The sequence below is a fragment of the Astatotilapia calliptera genome, chromosome 18 (genome assembly GCF_900246225.1).
Source record: "Astatotilapia calliptera chromosome 18, fAstCal1.2, whole genome shotgun sequence".
NCBI classification, from domain to species: domain Eukaryota; kingdom Metazoa; phylum Chordata; class Actinopteri; order Cichliformes; family Cichlidae; genus Astatotilapia; species Astatotilapia calliptera.
The window spans coordinates 19,601,558-19,626,679 of NC_039319.1; the positions used below are offsets into that span (position 1 = coordinate 19,601,558).

General features: G+C 40.2%; 2 protein-coding genes across 4 annotated transcripts in view; both read left to right on the forward strand.

Moving 5' to 3' along the window:
- The window catches only part of gpc5c (glypican 5c), a 108,359-nt gene extending 104,948 nt beyond the window's left edge, over window positions 1-3,411 (forward strand). For both annotated transcript variants that reach the window (XM_026148956.1, XM_026148957.1), the window contains one exon: window positions 315-3,411. In XM_026148956.1, coding sequence (XP_026004741.1) covers window positions 315-499 — 185 coding nt within the window. In that variant the 3' untranslated portion in view covers window positions 500-3,411. The remainder of the gene's footprint in view (window positions 1-314) is intronic.
- A 12,288-nt stretch (window positions 3,412-15,699) lies between these two features.
- Window positions 15,700-25,122, forward strand: part of gpc1b (glypican 1b) — a 57,791-nt gene continuing 48,368 nt past the window's right edge. Inside the window, exons 1-3 of one of the 2 annotated variants that reach the window (XM_026148683.1) lie at window positions 15,700-15,795; window positions 15,992-16,080; window positions 16,219-16,786. In XM_026148683.1, the coding sequence (XP_026004468.1) occupies window positions 16,612-16,786 (175 nt within the window). In that variant the 5' untranslated portion in view covers window positions 15,700-15,795; window positions 15,992-16,080; window positions 16,219-16,611. The remainder of the gene's footprint in view (window positions 15,796-15,991; window positions 16,081-16,218; window positions 16,787-25,122) is intronic. The other variant, XM_026148682.1, reaches the window with a different exon arrangement.

Here is a 25,122-nt window from a genome sequence, read left to right on the forward strand (position 1 = left end):
ATACTTTTAGCTATTAAGCAACTTAGCAGCATTATAAATGCACTGGCAAAAAAAAACCTAAATGAAACTAAATAAATAAAAAAGAAAGCATTTTTGAAAGCAAATTATGGGCACTTTGAACTGAAACAGCCACTGCCACTAGTCTTTGAAAGGTATTAGAGTTGAAGTAATGGGAATCTTGACTAAGTGATTATTGAATATAATATACAAACCCAAAGAACATTTAAGCACATATGCCTGAATTCAATGGAGGCTAAACTTGTTATTTCCTGTTTCTCTTTCCCGTTGTCTCTCTCTGTTTTCGTCTCCCACAGTACCCGAACCATCCAGTGCTGGTAAACCATTAGGGAAACATCCTGAAGGTGACAGCCCACAAGAAAACCCCTCTAAGCCCCCCTTAGTGAAGATGATAGGGGGTTCTTCATCTGCCAGCTGGACACAGTGCTGCAGCCTTGCACTGCTTTTTGCTGGACTTTGCCTGCAGTGGATCCTGTTCTGATGCCAGCACAGGCTGCGGATCAACCTTCACCTCTGTCCCTTTAGGAACCTACATGCACAGAAAAACTCATATACATATCACAGATATAATCCTTACTGCTATCCTCAACCTACATAGATACAAAGGAGAACAGGGCAGATGCAGACTGGTGTCCTGCAGCATCACAATTGTGGGTGTTTGGACAAGCTGATATTATGCACGCTTATCTACAAGGCTACGAGGCTGGACGTGTGTATGCAAACATGCACGTCCTTGTTTCACTTAAACAAACACACCTTTGTGATCCAAAATGAAAGGCCATCATTCTGATTTTACTTACAAACACCTGCCAAAAACGCTTTGTTCTTTTTCTGCTGCTGGTGTTTACTTACCCTTTGATGCTAAAAACCTCGTCACAGCACTGCGTCTCATTTGAAAACTCAACTCATTCATATTTGGGGATTAAGGAATGCATTGACTGCTAGATCAATCCCAGGTATGTGGCCTCATACAGCAGATTTGATATTCTCTAATGACTGCGTGCCTTGGCAGTGATAAGAATGTAACAAGTACACAGGTACAGCACAGGCACACATGCATGGCTGAATTGTGCAGATAAACTAGGTGTGTATAGTATGTAAGTGTACATAGGTGGACAGATTTGCTAGAGTTTATGAGGTTCTGATTGGGGAAAAAAAAAGCTCTTAACTGACTGAGCTGAATAGAGTTTTCGTATTTTTTCTTTTCTTTTTTTTTGTTCTTTTGAGTTAGCTGTGAATGGGCTGTGCTTGTCGCTCAGTACAAAATAAGAAAGGGTGCAAAAAATTTTTAAAAATGCATTATCAAGAATGATGCAGAAATATGCATAATTTTCCTCCTTAAACCTATGACATAAATGGACGGTTTTGGACATTTGAACAAAGTCTGTACATTGTTGATTTTGATCATGTCTATTGTGCATCCATGTTTGTGTATCTACTCATTGAATTACACTTTAATACATGTATAACCTACAGAGCTATCAAAGTCTTTCCCACCATTTCTCATTGGTGACATGACATCAAGGTTTGCCTTTCTATAACCCTAATTTCAGAAATTTGGGACAATTTGTAAACTATAACTGAAAACAGAATGATTTGCTAATCTCATAAACCCTTATTCGATTCACCATAGAACCCAGTAAAATGGTATATATACTTTTCTTTGATGGCAGGAAGATCTCTCAAAAAAGTTGGGACAGGGTCCTGTTTACCACTGTGTAGCAATCACCAATCTGTAAATGTCTAGGAAATGAGGAGGCTGGTTGCAGGACACCAAATGTACAAGCCACCAGTTCCATGCTATCAAAAATGCAGACCTTTGAACTCAGTGCTGATAACAAACCAACACTTTTCCTCTTGAGTCCAGAGGACGTGGCATCCATATTTCCTGAAAAGAATTTTCAATTTTAATTTGTCTGACCAGAACAGTTTTCCATTTCTCCCATTTTAAGTCAAATTAGGCCCAGAAAAAGAAGTGATGTTCCTGGATCACTTCTTTTTGGCTTGATGGAGCTTTAACCTGTATTTGTGTCCACAGACAGTGATTCGTGGAAGTTTTAGTGAGCCCATGCTGTTATTTTTATGTCAGAATCATGTCCGTTATTAATGCAGTGCTGCCTGATGACCTGAAGAGCACAGGAATCCAGCAGTGATTTTTTTTGGCATTTCTCCCTTGCGCACAGAGATTTCTCCAGATTCTCTTTTCCTGATATTACACACTGCGGATGGTATGATATCCAAAGTCTTTACAATTTTATGGTGAAATAGTGAAACTCTGCCACACTGTGATGGTCTTTGTACACTCAATTATGTTACTGACCTCATGCCAATTAACCTACTTAGCTGTGACATTTTCCTTCAGCTATTTTTTAGTAGCAATTACTTATCTAGCCTTTTGTGTCCCAAGATTTTTGACAAATGTTGGTTGCCATCAACTTGAACTTGACCTAATGTTTTTCTGTGTTCTACTGTAAGAAAAATATATCTTTATGAGATATGTTGATTTACAAAAATCCATTAATTTTCATAAATCATAGGATGCTGTTTTTATTTACATTCGACACAGTGTCACAACTTTTTTTTGGAATTGGGGTGGTAAATAATAGGAATTTGAAAACAGGAGCAAACATGACTGCTTTAATTCTAATTTAACAAAATCATTTTTTTTACAAAGTTATGGGCAACTTGTGCTTGATTCATTACAGCAGTAGCCTGTGAGCCCATCTTCTTTTGCTTTTGTCATTTTTTTCTTAAAATATACATACAAAAGCAAAAACAAACCGAGAGTCTCAAACTATTGATGAAGTTGAAGTATTGATGTTTCCAAAGGTCATGCATGACAAGAGAGCAAAAGAAAAATTTGTCAAAAAACTCCCAAAACTAAGTAACGTGGCTTGCTCTTTATACATCTTTTCCTTCTTGTGTAGATTGGTTGTATCCACTGGTACTAGCACAGCAGATTACCAGTAAATGAGGATGATGAATGGTCCCTGTTAAGAAGATGCAGTATAAATGCTGACTACACCATATGTAAAAGCTACACAGACACAGTGTCTAACCTCAATAGGTCTATATTGTGCTGGCATGCCATACATACAATAAAAGTATTGTAGTTAATGGACAGTAAAGATGACCACACCTATGTGGGTTACAACAGTTCAAACGTTTCACATTTTGGGTCAGGTAATCTTATTTGGTTGTTTTCCTACTTGTATGTTCTGTTCCAGGCCAATGTTCTTTGCACTCACTGGTTCCTTACAGTCATATACCCTCGCATGTGTATAAATGTACATATTTTGCATCACGTGTCATTTGTTTTTTGTCTCATTTCGTCTCTTTTGTATGGGAATGATATAGTGTTGTTGAGCTCTATTAAAAGTGCTCTGCTCTTTCGTTTGCTTCTCTAGCCTGTCCTTAAAGAATACCAGTCACGAACAAAGCAGATCTTCCTACTAGAGACTAACACACATTACACATCGACACAGGTGTTTTTATTTAATACTCTTGGGTCATTTCCCCGACTTTCCTGTTGTTGGTCCTATGCACTTTTCAGCATACCTACATCCATCTTCAACCCAATTTGCATTATAAATACAAAGGCCAGTGTGTATGATCAGGAGCTTTATTTTTTTGTATTGCCTCAACTTCTGTTGCCCTGGTTCCTTAAAAACAAATTTTAAACTTGGGGGGTGGTTACAATACTTTAGATACTTTCTGAACCTGTAAAAGGTTGATGTAATTTGTTTTCCAATGGTTTGACCCATATCATCTAGCTATCATCTCGGTGCACCAGCTAGAGCCAGGAGGGCTTAGCTTTTAGGATAAAGTGTGTGTTCATGCTTGCAGCTGGTCAGCAGTGACAAGGATTGAATTATGAGGGCATGGGCAGGGCAAGCTGTCTCAGTCTGACCTTCTCTATTTGCATCTAGGAAGCCTTTTGCTAAACATATCAGTCTGTGTTTGTGCCAGGAATAGAGGCAAAGGCGGTGTGCAGAAGACATGAATAAGTTTGGCACCGTCAGTCATGATGACAGGGAGGACGTCAGCTCACTGCACTCATGTGAGACTGACCTGTTGACCACTCCTGAGGGGGAACTTTGCCTACTCGTCGAGTTTAATTACCCTTAATTTGTCCCTGAAGTCTTGATATCGTTTTTAGTCAAACACAAAGCACGCACAAGGAGTGCAGAAGCCCATGTTTCTTTTGTGCTATGACGCTGAGAGTACGGTAATCGCCAACGAGATAGCGTGAGGCTATGGTTTAAATCAACTGTATGTCAGGCTGAGGCTGTTTTGGGAGTTATTTTAGCATCACTGCATGTAGCCAGAATAATTACATAGTGTCAGAAGGATTTAGAATTGATGGTATAACTGGTCTCCAGTGTAACAATGATCTTTAGTTATTTTAAAAAAATGCAAAATGGCAATGCATCAGGTGACAGCAGCGCTTCAAGCCTTACCGCACCTCCCACTGTTTTAGCCATCAGCCCAGGAACATATAACTAATAGCACTTTCCTTACTAAAGCACACAACGTGCACAAAAATCATCTGTCACGCACACACGCACACACACACCAATGATCTCATTCACACACCCTGTCTCGCAAATGCACACTTCCAACTGCACGCACGCTGTATTTGATCCTTGGAGTCTATTTCATGCTTGTTGCTATAAAACTGAGTGTCTGCTTGGCTGCAGAGGAGAGAGAGGAGGGTGCCCAGTCTGTCTGTGCATAGCGTGCCTTCTCTTTGCCCAAGCTGTAATTGGGATGGATTGTTCCTGCCTGACAAAACCAAAGCCTGCCATTGGATGAACAAAGCCATGAAAGACTCTAAAATATGAGTCTGAAACTAAAATAGAGTTAGTGTGATAATTGCTTGGAACTTTTATTTCACTCCTTTTATTCATTAAGCAGTTTTGATAAAGACTATAGATGATTCATTGCGTATTTACGCACGTTGAAAGAAACAGTGTGGTCACTGAGTGCAACTGAAAGTTCAGGGCAGGGGACCTGAGGTCACAGCTGCTCAGCTGTCTGTCTGGCGGGGCTATTTTAAACTATGGCACACATCAGCGCTTCTGTCTGACTGGCTTTGCCAGAACACACTTAAACATCCTTGCACACACACACTGCACACATGCATGCAGAAATCTTTACTGCATAGTAAAGAGTAGATCTAACACTAATTCACACAATCAGAGACGAAGAACAGTCACGTCACAGACTGCAAACTGAGCTTTAAGATTCGTACCTGCCTTTTCTCCTCAGATGTTCTCTGAATTCAAGCTGATTGTGCAATACTAGGGTGGCAGTGACAGTACCCCCAACCACCACCCCCAGATTGTCTTACCTTTTCAGCAAGGGGATTACAGTGATGAGCAAAGGAAGAAGGAAAGCGCTGGAAATAGCTTTTCAAAAATGGGCAGTTGGGTGAGGCAGAGGAGAAACGAAGGAGGACCTGCGGCTGCCATTAACCACAGCTCTCCTTCTTGACTTTCACTCGTCAATGTATCAATTTCGCTCTCTTCAGAGGTTTGTCAGTGCTTACAACAAAGTAACACATGCCATCGTTGCAGGATGCTGATCTTTCACCCTGCTCCGCAGGCCAATTAGCATTATGATCAGTGAGTTTTTGAGCTGACTAATTGAGTCCAATTAAATCATTTTCAACACAACATTGCATCAAGAAGAGCCTCGGACATGCTGACAGGGATCAAATCTGCAATAGGATATAATGGATTTTTTTTGTTTTGTTTTTGTCTCCAAACCACTGATTGGCCTCACTTGTCAGTTGTGTTTCACATCATGTACAGTTCTGCTGGCAGTGGGCAAGAAGACAGCATTAAATTGTGTATTTTTCTTGACACTGAGCATGACGATGTTGTCATTTTGTGTCCAATAGTGGGAAAATGCTATTGTGAAGTGATAGACAATTTATTTCTGAAACATAAAACAGAATAAAAGCCAGCACGCATTGACAAAGCTTTTGTGCATGTCAAGAGCTGTAAAAGTTTTCAACATTGTACTTATCAGATCACTCCCTCTGCTCAGCCATTCTGTGTATGAAGAGCATCAAATATGAACAGGCATTTAGCTTTGCAATATTTTCCTATCCCATAAGAATCCCAAATTATTCTCTCCATTATGAAAGAAAAATAGAGACAGACTTGAATCACCACACTTGCAGTGGACAGCTCGCTCTTTTTAAACACTCACTAATAAGACAGTCTGGCGGCCACAGTAGCAAAAGCTACTGTGGCCGCCAGACTGTGGAATTCTCTTCCTCAGAACTTAAGATCTGCAGACTCAGTGATTACTTTTAAAAAACAGCTTAAAACACATCTTTTTAAAATTGCATTTTGTCAACTTTTGACTGTTTTTGTTTTATACCTTGTGAAGCACTTTGTGATCTTTTATCTAGAAATGTGCTATATAAATAAAATTTTACTTACTTACTTACTTACTTAAGACCCACAGGGGAAGAGATTTTTCAGACCTTGCTCCCTGTCACACTTTTTCAGTATCATACAAGGAAAGATGGGAAGAGGCAAAAGAAAGAACTGTGACTAGAGCAAGAGCTGTTGAATCTCATTGCAGCTGGTGTTACAACATTAAGAAAGGCAACAAACAAAAGCAACAAACTGAGCATGCTCTGAAAGCGTCGTGCATTATCATTTGCTGACTTTTTATGCGAATTACAATGCAAATTCTGGGCTTGAGTAAACAAGATGCTGTAACTGCCATGGCATCTTTGTTTAAACCAGTCTTAAAATGCTTTGCTATCTGTAAATGTTTCAACTTTGTGGTTGCATTTTATAGGTTTTGATTTGAAATAAACTCCTTAAAAAACAAATCCTTAATTTTGTTTCTTAACTAAGCATAATGCAAAATGTTTAATTTAATGGAATCTGGTCAAATGAAAGGCAATTGATTGATCTACAGCTAGTTTACACCTAGCCCATTTTCCTTAATGATTCATTATTTGAATAAATAAACATTTTATTTTATATATTTCAGTTGGATTTTACTTAATGATGGTGAATTTATAAATGAAATAAATAATATTAAAATAAAAGCATGGCGGTTTTAAGTTTTTTGTTAATTTTACTCACAATTTAGAGCAGTGGTGCTAGATATAATAGTGCCATTTTAGCAAGCTAACAAAACAAAAGCTGTAGCCTAATTTTAAGGTTGCTTATTGTCTAATCTAGGTTTCAAATCAGTGTTTTTAAGCTGATGTGTAAGGTGAGGGCATGATTAGAATGTAGTGTGCCTTAGTAAGGCGGTGAAGAGAAGCTTGAACATTTGTCAACAGGAAAGTCTGGCCGTTACCAAAACAGTGTAACTTTGTCTTCATGTGACAATGGCCAGCTAGAGAAATGTGGCTCCACCAGCATCAGACCCATTCCAGTTAGATCGCTGGGGTCACCATTGGTGTGCAATGTAAGATCGAGGAGTTTAAGAAGCAGCTGTGTGTGTTAGTATGTGTGTACAAAAGGACGTCTGCCACACATATACGAGGCTGGCCTACAGCTCATGTTGAATTCTCTATAAGGCGTCCTCTGTTTGGCATGCTACAGGCAGCCAGCTTGCTCATGTCCTGGAGATGGATGAGCACCAGTGTGAATGTTCCATTGCTCCCTTGGGTGCCATTCCACCTTTCCAATTCACTATCCCCATCTTTCTGTCCCTGTCAGGGTGGAGGTGAAAATTGTAGCTGACTATTGTATCAGTTTGTTTGGACTTTCCTCATTCATTTGTCTTCTGTATATCTAACGTCAGCGTGTCGTATTATGGTAGAATAGATGTTATGCTTTGTGTGTGCAGGTTAATTTACTTATATGGTGGTTCACATGTGTGTGGCCCAGGACAGGAGCACCATTGATTGGATCTGATTACAGATTCAGAGGTCTCTGTTGCTATGTGACTCTTCAGGAGATGTGAGACAGAAAATCAATGTTGTAGAGCCACTAGGGCTTCACCTTCATACTTATAACATATCCTCTCTTCGCTTCTTCATACCAGATGGAGTTTGGCTTGCATAAGTTTCAGGTTGACTTAACATCCCATGGAACAAAAGAGAGAGACAGCAATTATCGTGCAATTTCAAGTATTTTGTTGGACTGATCGTGAGCAATACTTTCTGTTACTCTGGACTTTCTGAAGATTTTCTTCTTTTTTTCAGCCACTCAACATTGATCTATGAATCATTCAAGCATAAAAACCACGATGAACCAGTGTTTTGTCTACACAAAGCAAAAAGCTTAAAACACATAAATTTATCATGTTTCTTTAGTTGAAATTAAAACAATGACAACAATAACACAACACACAGGCATGAAATGATATGTTGACACCATCAAGGGGATTCCTAAAGAGGTGATTCCTCGTCAGCAATGGAAAGGTGGCTGTCAATCGACAAATAAGGAAGAAAAACAGGTAGCTTTTAATCCACTAAACTGGCTTCATTTTTCAGCATGACAATGACCCTCAAACACACTGCCAGTGCAATGTAACACACTATCAGTCATGGATTGGTCTCCCCAGAGCACAGACCTAAACATTATTCAAGTAGTGAGGGATCATCTTGACAGAGAAACAAAAGGCAGTCAACATCCAACAGAGAACTTTGAATGTCCTTCAGAGAAGCTTGGAGAACTATTCCTGAAGAGTACTTAAGGAAATGACAAGGAAGCTTGCCTAAGAGAGTTCAGGATACACTGAAGAACAAAGGTGGTCACATTGAATATTTATTTGTCATTTGTGACCTGAAAATGTAAACTAAACATGTAACAACATTTTTATATAATATATAAAAAAATATAAATATAAAATATAAAAGTAGCTAAAGAAAAACTGTGCTATAGCTGATTTCTTCACTGATTACCTGTTGAAAAAGTTTTAACTTGAACTGTATGTTTTTACTTAGTTGAGTTTTGATGTCCCAATTGGAGAAAACAGCACTGGGTACATACCAGCTCTGGTCTATACATAACCGCTAAGATGGAAGAAGTTTGCCAAAACCTCCTATTAATCAAACTATTGGAGAGTTTACTTGACGTGTTACTCTCCTTGTCAAACTGTACTTATAGATAGTCTTGCAGTTAGAAGTGACATACATAAAAAGTGCCTCTTTTCCATCAGATGGCCCCAAAGAAATACACTATGGGCACACATGCATCACTGATGGTGACAACATTACATGCTGTGTAGCCATATGTTAGTCACATTTGCTGCTGTAAATGATGAAAAACTCATCAGTGGTGACGCACCCAGCATTTTTCCACTTCTGGAGTGTATACACACATCAATACAGCTTCATTTAAAATCCAACAAAAGAAAGACTGTGTCTCACTTGACAGATTTACAGACTAGATTTGTTTTAGAGTCCAGTTTACATAGCCATAAGGGGGGAACGCTAAGTGAACAATCCATCTAAATGGCAATTCCCCATTAGCAGCTTCACTCTGATCAGTGTGGGCGAGAGAAAAGGCTTAAGACAAACCACGACCAAAGCTCGGGCGCTCTCAAAAGCGTTTTGTTTTAAACAGAGAGAATACTGACAATTTATATTTGTGGTAAGAAAAAGCACTTAATGTCTATTAGTGTACATGTGTCTGTTCATCAAACCCAGGCAACGCTTTATGCATCCCACTTTTCATGCAATCTATCTTTTTATAAACAAATTGGAGAAATGAAGGCAAAGCCATGTGATAAAATGCTTTCATTACAGGGGAGGCCTGAGGAATGTTGAAGGAATGTCAGGATAGAAGTTGTTCTAGTGGGAAATTAATGTAGGACTTCTCATAGGGGGGCTGAGAACCACAGAGATGTGGCCTCCCACAGTTTCCGAGGCCACAGAGGGAGATGCTGCCAATCTGAACAAAGATCTGAAGCAGACTAAAAGATATGCGTGCTTAGCTGACTCTGAGCCTTTTGCATGTATCAAAATTGAAGTTTTGCAGCCAGAATCACTGTTTCAACTTCTGTTATGATATCAAGGTCACTGTAAAAAAAAAAATATTCCCAGGAAAATATTAACCACCAAACTTGCTATTTTGTTTCCTAATACTGCATTTGGTTGAAATCAACACACAAAGAAAAATGTTACTATGTTAGCCACTATGTTAGTTTAGGACAGAAGCAACATAAGATTGGAAAATCTGCATCATGCTTTTTAGCTTTACACAACATAGAATAGCCTAAATTAGATACATGAAAGGGATCGGAACCAAAAAGGACCAGATGGACTTTTACCAACACACCGGTTAAAAGTATATATCATTACTTGTGTGAGAGTTATTCATAAGAGGTTATCATAAATTTTAGATTTTGTCATCTCTTCACATAAGCTTATGAGTTTTCACAGCAAGAGACAGATGAGAGGAGCAGTTCATTCATTCGAAAAGACATATGAGAAATAGAAAAGGAGAACTGATCGTCTAAAAATAGTGTGCAGGTAATTGAATGAAGTTGGAAGAATGAGGTTACACCACTGCCACATTCGTAGAGTCTGTCATTGTGTATGCATTAGAGATTTTTTTGCCTTTTTTGAATAAAGTCACATATCACTGCAAAATATACTGTCAACAAAAAACAAAATCAAAACTGTGTTCAGTGATCATTATTGAAAGGTATTGAAAGTGGTGTTTCAATTAGACTTCATGGACACCGCTCTGTCCGGTGGTAATTTCTGGGAAAGCATTTTGTGGGTGTACCTAAGATTTTCTCCATGCATGGAAAAGACTGGAATGTGCTCAGATTACTGAGCAGCAACAGTGCCAGGATGCCCACAGAGACATACAAAAGCACAACGCAACACACCACAGGGGACATTTCTCATCCACGACAGTGCCTGTTTGCGAGATTAACCCAAAGAATCAAAGGACCATTTGCCATTTTCACTTAATTCCAATTATTTTTTCCCCGCTCCTGTTCACTGAAAGTTCTCTATTTCTTCTATTTCCTGCACTTTATCCTCACCATTCTGAATGCAAATCCCTCCCTGCCGCTTTCTCCCCTCAGCTCACTTCTCTGTCATTTTCCCTAAGTCATCCATCATCATATTCTCTCCCCTCCTTATCTTGCCTCATAAGCTCACCCACCCCCCTCCACAGTTTCCTTCGCTATTTCTCATTTTTCTCTACAATATAATCTGTCTACCCTTTGCACTAACCATCAACATTTCTCCTTTTTCTGTCATCATCTGTCTTTGGCAACTGTGGAGGGCTTCGTGTTTGGAGATGGGCAAATCTAGGTTTTTCTGGAAGCTGCGTGTGCACAGACAGATGCTGGGTAAATGTGATCAAGGGGACAATAAAGTAGATCAAAAATGGCAATGCAAAATGGCTAGCAAGAAGAAAAAAACAAGCTTTAAAACAACTCAAACTTTTGTTTTTTAAAGTGTTTAAACGTGTAAGGATGTAGGTATGATCGTTTGGACTCGCCACGCTCGTACAAGGAAGGAAAAAAATGGCAAAACAGAGAGAAAATGTAAATGAAACTGACTGATGCAAAGAGGCATTGACTGAGAAACAAGAAAGGAGGGAGACAGATCAAGTGAGTGATGCATACACACTTGAGCACTCCAGTGAATGTGCTGAACTCTGGCTAATGGTTGACATAAAAACCCAGAGAGGATGCAGAATCGATGCTATCTGCAAGAGCCCAGGATGAGACTGGTTTTAGGGAGAGGACACAATGATCTCGCTCTAAAGGCCGATTACATCTGTTGAAACAGCACACTTATATTTACATAAAAACCATGCGGAGGCCTTGCCGGGAGCCCTGTACACTGGCCACTGCTGCAGTTCCTTCACTACATCACATTTTGTCAGGGGTGTGTGTTTGTGTGTGTCTGTGTGTGCCTTTTATCAGATCTGGCTTTAAACTGCTCTTTCTGTCTTTAATGTCTTCATAAAACTCTATTAGAGGGTGCGATGAGAGCGCCAGTAACATATGTAAGCTGACTTTCAGCAGAAGGACGATATTGCCTATTTGTGTACATACTTGAAAATATATGGAAATTGCATGCTGTATAAGCGCAATATAACTATGGACACAGTCAGTAATACAATGATGCCATAAGAAATGAATAGGCAATACATAATAAGAGATTTTGCCACTGTTTGCCTCTTGCATCAGCGCCTGCTTTTTCTGTCTCTCAAGCAATGTTTTAACCCCTTTGAGACCCGAGTGCACTCACACTGTTGAAATCTAGATGTGGTTTCAAGAACAACTTTCCACTCCTTTAGTTTTCATTTTCAGAAGGTGCCACGCAATGGAGGCATTACAGTCAATGGGGAATTTCCCAGAAAAGCTGACATTAACATGTGCAGGTTTCACAATTACTTTTCTTATACAAACAATGAAACTAAATTGGAAAACACAGAGGTCTTGCATTTGACAGCAATGAATTCTAGCACGCGCATTTCAGTCCAGTTATTAAGAGGCAGAAAGTAGAACCTTGTACAGTAATCTAAAGGCTGCTGTGGGGAAATAAAATTACAATTTAAGTTTATTCCAAACCATTTTATATAAAATTCCTTTCCTAAATATGAATATTTATACAAGGCAAAGCCATTTTCTTTAATTACTATAAATGAGTCAGTTTCAAAGTGATTTATTACCCAGTGTTTCCCTTCAAATTACAGTTCTGTTTATTGATCTTTTATTAGGCAATGCAGTGGGAGAATGACTTGTTAAAGCCCCAGAGGTGAGCCTAATAATGCTTAGTATCACATTTCAACATGGCTATCCCTAACGAAAAACAAAATGGTCCAACTGTAAATCTGTTGCAATGACAAAGGAGGAGAGGAAGTACTGACAACAGACAGCAACAGCTCTGATAAGATAACCCTTGAGTTGTGGTTCAGGGTTACTGTTGCTGCAACTGGGTGGACAAAAAATGGAATAGTGGGGTCCCAATGAACTCTGTTATGGATCAACTGTCTTAAAAATACAAACTACTGTGATTTCTTCATACTCTTGTAACCTGCAGTAACCTTTTAAATGGGCAATTTATTGATAACTATTAACAGTTTATTACACAGTATATGAACAAAAGTACTACAGGAGCTGCTTGCTGTGGAAATCCACACCATGCAGCTCCTGGTACTCAGTGTTCATGCTGATGTTAAAGTGAAATGAGGCTTGGAACTATGCAGTTACTGAACCAGAAGAGCATTGGCAACGTTTATGCACTACGCGTTTCAGCAGCTGGCAACCCCCCCTTTGTAACTTTATGTGGTCTAAAGTTTTGTGGCTGTGGTTCCTAAATCCTTCCCGTTGCACTTACAGCTGATGGTGGAATGTCTAGAAAGGAAGAAACTTCCCAAACTGTCTTGTTGCCACAATGGATGCCACAATCCTATTAACACACCGTGCTTGAATTCGGTAAGCTTTCTTAGGGTGACTCATTCTTGCACATGTGCTTGCAAAGACAGACTGCACGGCTAGGTGCTTGACTTTATAATCATGTGACAACAAGACCAAAAACACCTGAATTCAAAGATTAAGATATTTGGCCCAATACTTTTCTCTTCATAGTTTATTTATACTATGCTGTGTCTTTTACACGAAAAGACGTTTAATTTGCTGCAATTTTTTTCTGAAGGAAAGCGTAAGAATTTCCCTTTACAACTATCCAGTTTCGAACCAAGCGCGAGGGTTTTTTTCTAGGAAGATTTAGTCTAACATCTATAGTATTTCTGTAGAGATGCTCACCACATAATTACTGCACAAGTAGGCTAAAATGAGTGGCCTCTCACCCCATGCTCTCTTCTTTCTTTGCTACCATTCTGCCTCCCCTCATCTGCTCTCCCCTGTCTCCTCAACTTCCCCCAGCATCCTGCCCTTCATTAGGGGGCCTTTCATGGTCAGAGCCAATAAAACTTCAATGAGAGGCAGCCTGAAGAAAACATGGCTGTTCTGTGGCTTTACTGAGCATTAATTACATAATCTTGATGCCAGACAGTAGAGGGCCAATCAGTTCTCCGACAGCTCTGCCGACCTATGGCCACATGTGGGTCCCAGTCAGACACATAAACTCACATTACACACACCAACCGCCTTTGACACAGACACATATACACATAAAGGTCAGGCATACACAAACCCATATATAATACTGGCTGACATATTATTGCTGACACACTTTGAGCCCACCAGACTTAACCTCTGGCCACATGTGCTTAGCGCTGCCTGCTTTTCCCCTTGGCGCAACAAGAAAAGTGAAGCAACATTATTACACATAATTAGCGAGTGGGTTCGGTCTGCTGTGTGGCACAGAGCTGCACATTCCTGAACTTCTAGCAGACTAACTGCAATGGTGATTTTCCAAAAAAAAAAAAAACTCCACACATGAGCAAATATGAGGAAGACACTTGACATTGCAGAGCGAAGGTGTAATTCATGCCCACTCACTTTAGAGCTGCAATAATGGGCAGCGAGCGCAGCCATTTGTCATTTGGTGATATCCGAGATTCTGTCCTTTTTGTTTGGACTCATCCAGTGATGAGGAACAGACTAATTATAGAGTCACATTTCCTAATGGATTCATAAACATAGTCAGTCTACATAAATAGAATGATTTAGAGGCAGGAAATGACTGTGCATGCCATGTGGATCTCTCCCATTCTCTCTCTCTCTCTGCCTTTCAGTTCGGTTTTTCTATCTGTCAGACGATGCCCACTTACTGCACGGACTGCACGGGAGTTTTTTTTTTCCATGTGTCGGTGAGATGATTTGCAGAGGCATCTTCTTGTGCAAACAAGCCTTTAAAAAGCATCTCCCACGGGAGTGACACCATTAAATACTGTCTGATTCAGTTTCACGCACTGAAATGACTAATGGGATATTATTTTAAGTAAAGTAACTGCATATGTCTCTTAATTTATGTGACACAATGTAAATCCAGACATCCATATCCTTGACTCAGTTGAAGGCTTTTTGAAAAAGTTGTCTATTGCATTAAAACAACCCCATAATCTTTTTTTTTAAAATTTTTTTAATCTTATGCCCACGTGCGTGGTTATGTGGTAGGTGTGGTATGAGGCTTGCACTCTTCTAACAGCCCTTTCTATTCCTGGCTATCCGAAGGAAGGAAGGAAGGAAGGAAGGAAGGAAGGAAGGAAGGCAGGAAGGAAGGAAGGAAGGAAGGAAGGAAGGAAGGAAGGAAGGAAAAAAGAAACACTGCCTGCAGTGTTTGAAGTCACTGATCCTATTAAATCTAATGAATAAACTAAAAATGTAGATTATCTTTTCAACTTTTTGTTATTTTGACATCTATGCTACAATAAACCAATAGGACGTGAAGGGTCATTACTTGACATATAATAAAAGCGTGTTTGATGCCCAAAAGGTCACATGAGGCCTAAAAGCAATTTAAAAACATTCTCGGGCTTGTTCATTCTCGGGCTTGATATTAACACGTACAGAAAATGAAGTTAACGAAGGCATTCAGCGGGTGACAGGTAAGCCGGGAACGGCATCAAGGCAGGTAATGACTTGCTGGCGGAGTAATTGCACCTTGAGGAGTGATGTACACAAATGCTCTGCAGACTGGAGGAGACGCTTCTCAGGGCTGACCTGTATTGTGGGTGGGCACCTGGGCGCAGGGGCGGGCCCACAATTCATCTGTGACACCCGGTCGGTGGCTAACAAGCTGTCAGAGGCGTAGAGGACGTTCTTTAACTCAGATCCAGACCACCTTATCGTGCACAGACTACCAGGATGCCTCGGAGGCTTCACAAAGCTAAACAAACCTGTTAAACTGTAAGTTTACTCTGAAACGTGTCCAAAAATAACTAATAGATACAACAGAATGAAACAAAAATTGGAAGAGTATCAAGAAACCTATGCGCTCCCCCTTCTCTCTCTCTCTCTCTCTCTCTCTCTTGCTCTCTCTCTCTCGCTCTCTCCCTCGCTCTCCCCTTTCTCCCTCTCTCTCCGCCTCCTTCTCACTCCACAGAGTGGTAGCGCTGGCACAGCATCGTCCAGAAACCCCTGAGCTGCGGTACTTGCCTCTGTACATCTCTTTACACAGCTCGTCACCGGTAGGTATGAATCAACACAACATAGCTGCGTGGTTTTTAACCAGCACGTTGCAATTTTGACTATTTTTTTGTTTCTTTGTTTTTAAAAGCGGCTAACGGGTAACCTGTTTTTTTTTTTTATCTTCCGCCTCTCTCCGAGCAGGTAAGCCAAAAAAGAAAAAGAAAAGACAAGAAAATCATTGGATATACGAGAGAAGAGACCCGTTCATTTTGGCAATCTGCGTGAGAAGATTAATTGAGGGGGGGAAAGAAAGCTCCTGCCCTCTTCACAGCGGCCAGCTTTAGAAGTGAGAAGAGACGGGACCTCTGCGCTTGGAGGAATCGCTCCTGTGCCGGCAGCAGTGTGCGGATTGCAGACACAGACTTAGCAGACGCACTGAAGGGGCAGAGGGAAGACAGGAAGGTGGAGGATATTTTACGCACAACAGGGCCAAGCAACCCCAATTTAAAGAAGCCGGGAGTCTGCTACTCCGAGTAGAACTCGGTGTTCGGTCGGATTTGCACTTGACTGAGTCCATAGACACAATTAGACTCTATGTGGTCGGCCGGCATGGATTCCTTCATTATAGCGGCGCTGGCAGTGTGCTCTCTAACGGCACCAGCTTATGGGGAAAAAGGGACGAGCAAAGCCCGGAGTTGTTCTGATATCAAGGTGTTTTACAAAGGAAAGGGGTTCCTTGTGGAAGATGTCCCTCAGTTTGAAATATCAGGTAAGCTTTTGTTCGTGTTGTGCGCACTACACCTCATCTTTACCCCTAAAACTGTAAATGACACGCAAAAACACGTTAATTATACCCGTAAGAGCCACACAGCTGCTTTAAACAGTATCATAATCTCTTTGCAAAATCCCGCTAAGAATGGTAGACTGATTGGGACAAAGTCACCACTAGGCTGTGTATATCCAAGTTGTGTATAAATGACATTGGTTCACAAACTCTTAATTTTGTGCACACAGAGGATCTACAGGAAATTGTAACTCAACGGTGCCTTCATCAAAAAGTTTTTCGGTTTTTTTTCTGGTGTAACTGAAAGCAGAGAAGATATCCATCTTTCATGTCACATGGTAAAGCACAAGAGCTCTGTATGTCTTAAGATGAAACACCGCTTTGAAAAGATAGTATGACAGCCCAGGCAATCTGTCTATTTGATTCCTGATCAAAACTATGAGAAATCATCCCACACTCAGCATTTTGGAAACACAGATATATGATATGTGCTTCACTTTCAGTTTTCCTTCATTAGAGAAACAAAAAAAAGCTGCTAACTCCTAAAGACACTCCCTAATTCTGCCTCTTCTTTAAACTGTGTCATCCTCTTGTGGGGAATTGCCAGCCTATAAATTGCCAGTCACTTGACCATGTGCTGTAACCATGCAAATATGATGCTGCTCACTGTGTCATTCAGGGGCTGATGTAAGGCAGTCACAAGCCCCTTTGCAGTTTAGATGATTGCATGTTTGCCTCCCCTGGAATTCAGTGCAATGCTTTCAAGCATATAAACACACACACACACACACACACACACACACACACACACACACACACACACACACACACACACACACACTTTTCTGCTCTATAGTTACAGTATCACACATGCAAGGACAGGACATCTATGCTCATGGTCCCGTTTTTTATGTAGATTCAAATGGAACATCACTCACTTTTAAACTCTTTTTGAACTTTTTCCATTTCCGCAGACTCTGAATGCAGCAAGTGCCTTTCAAAGAAAAGTAAAAAAAAAAAAAAAAAAGTAGATGGCAACACATACAAAGCAATCTACTCAATTTACATTTGGATTTTGCAAAAAGACACCTTTTCCTATCCCAGATTGACATACACTTTTTTCCTCCACTGTCCAATTCCCCGTCCCGAGAGCCAGCAGCAGCAGATAAACTCGCCTCCCCTGTGAAGATTGAGAGGTTGGTCAGCACAGACTGAACAGTTCCGAGACAAGAGTGTCACGCATCTCACACCCTTGACCCTTGCACAAAACTGTGATCTGTTAAGTTCTAACACAACACAGTGTGGATGCAGGAAAAAAAAAAGGGGGGGGGGATGTGGTTTAGAAAAGTCAGATATTCTTTTTAAACTCTCTTAGTTTTCTGCTTTATGTTGAGCTCTCTCTGAGAGGCAACAGGATGAGTGTGAATGGGGAGCACGATAACGCAAAGTAGACCCTTTCAAGTGATTACACTCTTAGGTAGGGTAGTTGAAAAGATCAAATTTGACAGTGCTATAGAAAGCAGATGAAACTGTAAAAAAAAAAAATCACTCCATTTATCTTTAGTTAGCAGTAAAGGGCCAAGTGGTAAGTGGACATTTCTCATTTACTTGACAGACACATTGAATAAATCAATTGACGGAATTAACACCAGCCCTGGTTCCTTAGAGATACCCCCTTCTTCTAAATGACTGTAATCCATAATGCTTTAAAGAGGGAATCTGTCTTGTCACGACATTAACTGTATCACTTGTTTCAATCAATGACGTGGAGCTTACTTAAGTTTGGGGTCAATGCCTCCTCAGTGAGAGAGGAGAGGGAGACACAGGAACTGAGGATGAGAAAAAAGACAGATGAGACAATGGGTAGGCTTTGCACATCAGCAATACTTTCCTTGTGTCTCTATATTTTTGTTCTCTAGCATAAAATACACTTCAGGTGCTCAATTGAGGCATTTTAAAAATCGTGTAAAAAAAAAAAACCAAAAAAGAAGGATTTAATTTATTCCTCCAAAATATGAGCCGCCCGAATGCTGCAGTTGATCTCTGACATTTGCAGAGTTTGTTTCCTGCTGTGACACGGGGGTTCGATCAGCGTAAAGTATTGGCTGGGCCTGACTCAAGGTCACATGCTGAGTGACTCAGTTTTGGGAGGAAGAGTTGCATTCCAACTGTGAAAATGATGTCGACTTTCAGTACTTTGAAATCCTTTTTTCATGGCCACTGCACAGTTTATGAAATAATTATTACTCAGGCATGGAAAGCAGTTCGTGCAGTTATGAGCCAAACACTAAATTTCTTTTTTAAGATGTATAAATCTTGAGCATGGAGTGCGGACATCTAAGTAAATCAAATTTGAACAAGATAGACAAGTTCTGAACTAAGTTCATTTCTGTTAATTTGACTTTTTTAAGGCATTAAGTATACATGTGCAGTAAATCTGACCCCATATCACAGGCTCCATCTGATTATCCTCAGTCAGCAGTGAATAAAGGTTCCTAGATGCACATGGATGTGCCTCCTTTAGCATCTTGGATAGTCCCCTACTCTTAAGTAATTTGCCCTGCAGAAAAAGCCACGAGGAGGAGAGCTATTGAGTTAAGGGTGAGCTGTTTGTTATCACTGTGTTGACGTAATGCTTACCGGACCATGGGGGAACTATAATTTGAGCTCCTTAAACAAGTTCACAGGGGCTAAAGTGAGCTGATTGATGCTTTTAAATGAGCATGATGATGCTATTTCGGCTCTGTAGAGTGTAATCAGTTTTGGAAACAGCTTTTTTTTTCATCCATGTTTACCAAAAATGGATGATTGATTTTTATGTCTCCTCGCTGCGCTGCCCCCTCCCTGTCCCACCCCATCATGACAGTCTTGATGACTTATCCTGTTGTCTTTCAGGGGATGACATTCTTCATCTCTCTGTGTTTCTCTCTCATCGGCTCTTAAAGAGAGAGGCGCCAGACACTCTTTGAAAGCAGTTGGCAGCCACCGAGCGTTAGATCCTCAATGTCACATAAGCCTATACAAAGAGACAAGCTGTATGAGACATCTGCAGGAAGGCTGGTAACATTTTGGTATGCCATTGATTTTCCCATGCTGTATTTGTGTTGTTGGTTGCTGGTTGCTACACACTGACTGTGAGTTGCACAGTGCTCTGGAGTGTCATTATAACCAGTGTTTGGCTAATGATACAGTAGGACTGCTATTTACCAAGGCTGCTAGGAACTCTTCTTGACTAAAGACTGGCTTGTGGCTGGAAATATGGACTGGTCTGTATGGCAGCCCACCATGAGAAGTATGAGAATGTTTTGAACTCGACAGCTTCACTTAGAATTTAGGGGGGGAAAGTAGCACTGAAGTTAAAAGCTGGTTACTCCTCTCATCTCTTTGACTAAGGCTAATAATATTAAATTAATAATATTAAAATACTGGCTGCTAAGAGTGTTTGCTTCCCCTTACTCCTCTTTTCAGCCAGAGGTTAAATGTAGAAGAAGTCCATTGCCAGTAAAAAAAAAAAAAAAGCTGGCAAGCCACAGAAAGGCTGCAAAATCAACTCCACAACAGCAAACAAATAGTAAATGGTGAAATTATGGGTGCTAGTATTGCTTACTATCTTGAGCAGCACTATTTTTGTATGGCTATTGCAGAGGCCCATGTTCAAATCTGCTCTGGGGTTTTTATGATAGGACTTTCAATTGTCCTATCATAATAAAGGCTAAAAAGCCTCCCAAAGTAAATGGGTATTTTATTAAAATATAGATTATATTTGGAAAGTTGCAGTAAGACGCTTGTGGTGTCGTATCATTTATGCACCCTCAGCAATGTACTCTCATGCCAGTAAGGATAATAAAAAAAATTATTCCACAGTCTTACAGATTATTTGGACATCATTGTCCCACTGTGTTCTTATTAGCTTACTCTCAAGTGGATGCATTATGTTATTGTAACAGCAAAGAGCTATACTATAATGAAAGTGCGTTTGCAGGAAATGAAGACAAGCTTGGTTAAGCACTTTGCACTATTAAAATATTAGTTTTACATTTTACATTTACTTTTTTTCCCCTTTGTTAGTTTCCTTTGCTGTGAAGTATATAATGAAAGCACACTCGGTAAAAGCAGTCCTAGGGACTCTGTTCTCAGTCTCTATACATATAGCCATCAAAATAATTGCACTGTGATTAGATGTATGGTTAATATTTGTGGAAATAATGCTTTAAATGCAACATCTCAGCTTAAATACACGTGTTGCATAAATGTGACTGCAGGTGGACGTATTCTTGTCACGTCCATGTCCAAGCAGGATTGTCAAAACAAATAAAAAAATCGGTACTCAGACACTGATGGATTCTAAAAAAAAAAAGGCAATCAGATTACATTAGTCATTTGCAAAAGTGCCAATACCAGCAGTGCAGTCTTTAGCATTTCCAGTTTGCACACTTCACAAATGCACATAGGCAGGCCTGTCTCTTCGCTACCAGCTGAAGTAGTTGATGTTCACAACACTGAACAACACTTTATGTGGGAATTCTAGATTAAAGTCAGTAAAGCTCCAGTTTTAACAACACTGAAGTATTGAATAGTTCCCATAAATGTTAACTGAGCTGGTACACGGCTTTAACTGTTAGCTCTTTAACTGTTAGCAGTTACCCCATAGCCACATTAGCCATCTGTTATCATTAAGGTAGTGGCTAGCAGCTAGGGCTAATAATAAAATGGCAATGTTAATGTCGGTGCTAGGCACCAAATGTCTGTTCTGTCTGTCTGTTGATGGCAATTTAACGCTATCACACTGGTCATTTTTTTTCCCTTGGTTCTGACAGTGGTATTAAATAGCTTGTATTGTTCTGGGTATCTGTATTGAGTTTGAAATTCTACTAATATAACAACCTAATGTCTTAAGTTACATGTTTTTTAGGTGTATTTGGCTCATTTTTGCCTTAAGTATCCTTACGTAGTAGAAAAAGAAAAAGAAAAAAAATATAGTTTTTTTCTTAAATTATCTCACTAGGTTGAATTTCGTTACACTTTAACACTAACACATCCAACAGTGCAAGTCTGCAGTGCACAAGTTATGCAAGCATGTAAGCCGGATGGATAAATGATCACACGTGTAGTCCCTTTTCTATAAAGGACTCTTTGTAGATAAAGGGACTCAGCAAACTTAAACATAAATAGAAAATACTGTGTGTGTTGAGATAAGTGTTAGCCCTATCTCTATCCCTTATCCCCACTGATGTGGTGTTCTTATTCTCCTTATGCTGGATAACTAATTGATCACACAGAATTACATATGAATGGAACTCATTAACTGACTCGAAGATAAGAGAGCTGAAGCTTATTTGAAGGTTGATGTCAGCATAAAGCCCCATGCTTCTGTTGGTCTTCCTCTTCAAACAGATTAAAGCAAAAGCAACAGTTGTTTCAGTATCACAGCGTGCAGGCTCATAACTCTGCTGCAGTTTAAAGTCTGTCAATTCCTGCATCTGGGCTCCTGTCTGTGCTTGTTTGTGTGTAGCACAAGAGTGTTTGTGAGCGTGCATTTCTGTGTGTGTGTGTGTGTGTGTGTGTGTGTGTGTGTGTGTGTGTGCTAGTGTACCAACTGAAAACACCAAAGTTGTTAAATGCTGAAGTCAGTAAGAAGCCTCTTGAAGCATTAAGCCATAATGGGCTGCAGGGAGCATGAAACAGACCACAGCATGTTTGAAGTTAACACACACAGAGAGAGAGAGAGAGATGGACTGCTGACTGACTTGGCCTGCCCTGGTTGGTCTGCTTGGTTTTTCTTGTCCTGCCCCGCCCTCTTAACCAACTGTAAGAAAACGAAATAAATAAATATAACACACAAAAAAATGATAAATTATGACAAGGAAAACGGTTAAAGGAAAACAACCTCTTTTTAAAAAGTCCTTGTGTAATCACTGTTTATTCTCGAAAAGCCTGTTAGAAACATGCAAATGTGCCGGAGGAAAGCATCAACTACTTAATTTGACTCATTTTTTTTGGCAGACTGACCAACCTGCTGTTATTTTTGTTTTCACTTCCTATGACTAATGTCAGAAAATTACAACTATTTCCCACACCTTGTAAAAGGTAAGAAATTGAGGTGGTCTGAGAGACTGGCGGCTGGCTTTTAGAATGTGATGTACTATCTTGACAAGCATCATCTGCTTCCTCTCTGATCTACGTGAGTTTCACTGACAGCCACCACTTCCTCTTCTCTCATCTTGGGCTCCCATTGTCTTATGTTCACTGTCACTTATCAAATCCAAGAGAAGGACTTCACATGTAGAGCCCTCTATGTGAACGCACACACAGAAACAGCAGACACACAGATGACAGCACAGATAACAGGGGGTCTTTGCATCAGGCATGTGTGTGTCTGTGTGTGTGTGTGTGTGTGTGTGTGTGTGTGTGTGTGTGGAATCAGGGGCTTGTGTGTTGCTTCCCTCAGAGGGCTGCAGTGTGTCAGTGTATGATTCCTCTTTTGTCTTCAGAGGAATTGGTTGTGTCAAAAGGAGAATTATTCCCTCATCACAGCAAGCTCCTTCAGTGTCTCTAGTTGTGTGTATGTTTCTATGTGTGTGGAAGCGAGTGGGGGATAGTGGAGCAGGGAAAGGGGAAGGTTGGGTGCAGATGTGTGTGCACATGTGTACCCGGTGTCTCCACGAGCCTAGAAGTGAATCTTCGTGGGTGTGCCGTGAATGTGTGCACCGTGCACGGCTCCTAGAGTTTAAAAACTGCTTTCTTTTCATTTTCTGTCCTCATGTGCAAAACTGTGTTTGTGCATGACTGCAGACGTTTGTATTTAGCTTTTTCTTCAGTTACATTAATGTGCATGTGTACCATTGCCATGCTGCTGCGACTCATGTCCCCTCCAGCTGTGCTTTCTTTAGTTTAGGCGAGAATTTGAAGTGTCAAGGATCTTGCTACGGCTGTATGAGAGCGTTCTTTCTGTTACTCCAGCTGCTTCAAAGACAAACCAATGGCTACTGCCGTTTCAATTGAGGTCATGCAGTATGATTTTCTTTCTTGTTTTTGCAATGTGACACACCCTAGAAAACACACATATATTCCGTCTGCAGGTGTGAACCACAGGATATGCTGGGAGATCTTTGTACTTCAGCTAAGACGCTCCTCAGAGGGGAAATCCTATGCCTATACAGCATTACAGCAACAAATTTAGTAGATGCAAATGCATGTATGAAGTTGGAGTATTCATTTGACTGTTTGATTGTGATTACCAATTTATTTGTCTTGATGATACATGTATCTGTTTATTGGGTATTTGGAGCAGATTTCTTCAAAAATAGTGATTTCTAAAGAAAGAAAAATCTTCAGCTTGTATTTTATTTTATATTTTATTGATTGATTTGTTTTCCTGTTGCCTGAGTTTATAAATCTCACAGGCTGTGCATGAATCCCTGAAATAAATAATCAATGAAACCTATGAAAAAATGCCGATTAGAGATTACAACAGCCCAAGATGATGATCAAATTATTGTTTTTTCCTACAGACCATCCCACTCCCCAAGATGTTAGTTTTAAAGCAGAGAAAGAATGCACTTGTGACTATCAGCTAAGTGTTGAGCCATATGACTAGGAAATGCTTTGTATTCCACTGTTTGAAATGATTTGTGTGTGGCAGCTACATTTTCTCACTAATGCTTCTTGTGAAGCTTCGGCACACTCCTAAGCGCTTCCTTCACTTCAGATCCAGTTCTGTATACGCAGTATAATTAAAAGAATCCATGGAAACAGCTGTCAGACTTATATCTACAAACATATAAAAAAAAAGCTGAAATGGGCGTTTAAGAGAGATTGTGCCGGTGAATAAAAAGAGAAAATAAAAAGTTGTTAAAAAAAAAGAAAGAAAGAAAGAAAGAAGTGAATACCTAAAATTTGTCCAATGACATCTGGCATGCACAGTAGAAACTGAATTAATATTGCACACACAGGTATAGCAGCATATCCCACAACTGCACACCCCCTTTTTATTAGCGCACTGAGGAAAACATAGGCGACATCTTTGTGGAATGAAAATGGGCAGAAACATGACTGCAAGTTATTAAACCTTCAGCAAGTACACATGTTTCTGAATCACTGTGTGAGAGACGCAGGCTTCCCAGGTGGTTCTCGAGTCGTGAATATCCTCTTTGTCTTCGTTTTCTCATCCTCTCCCCCGAGGTGTAAACATCACTCTCTGTAATCCCTTCCACGGAGCGTGTTTCCGTACTTTGGATGCAGACACGTTGCCGCATTCTCTTCTGCTCTATCAAATCTCCAGCTCTGACCTTTTAAAAAAAAATTTAATTGGTCATTTGGAG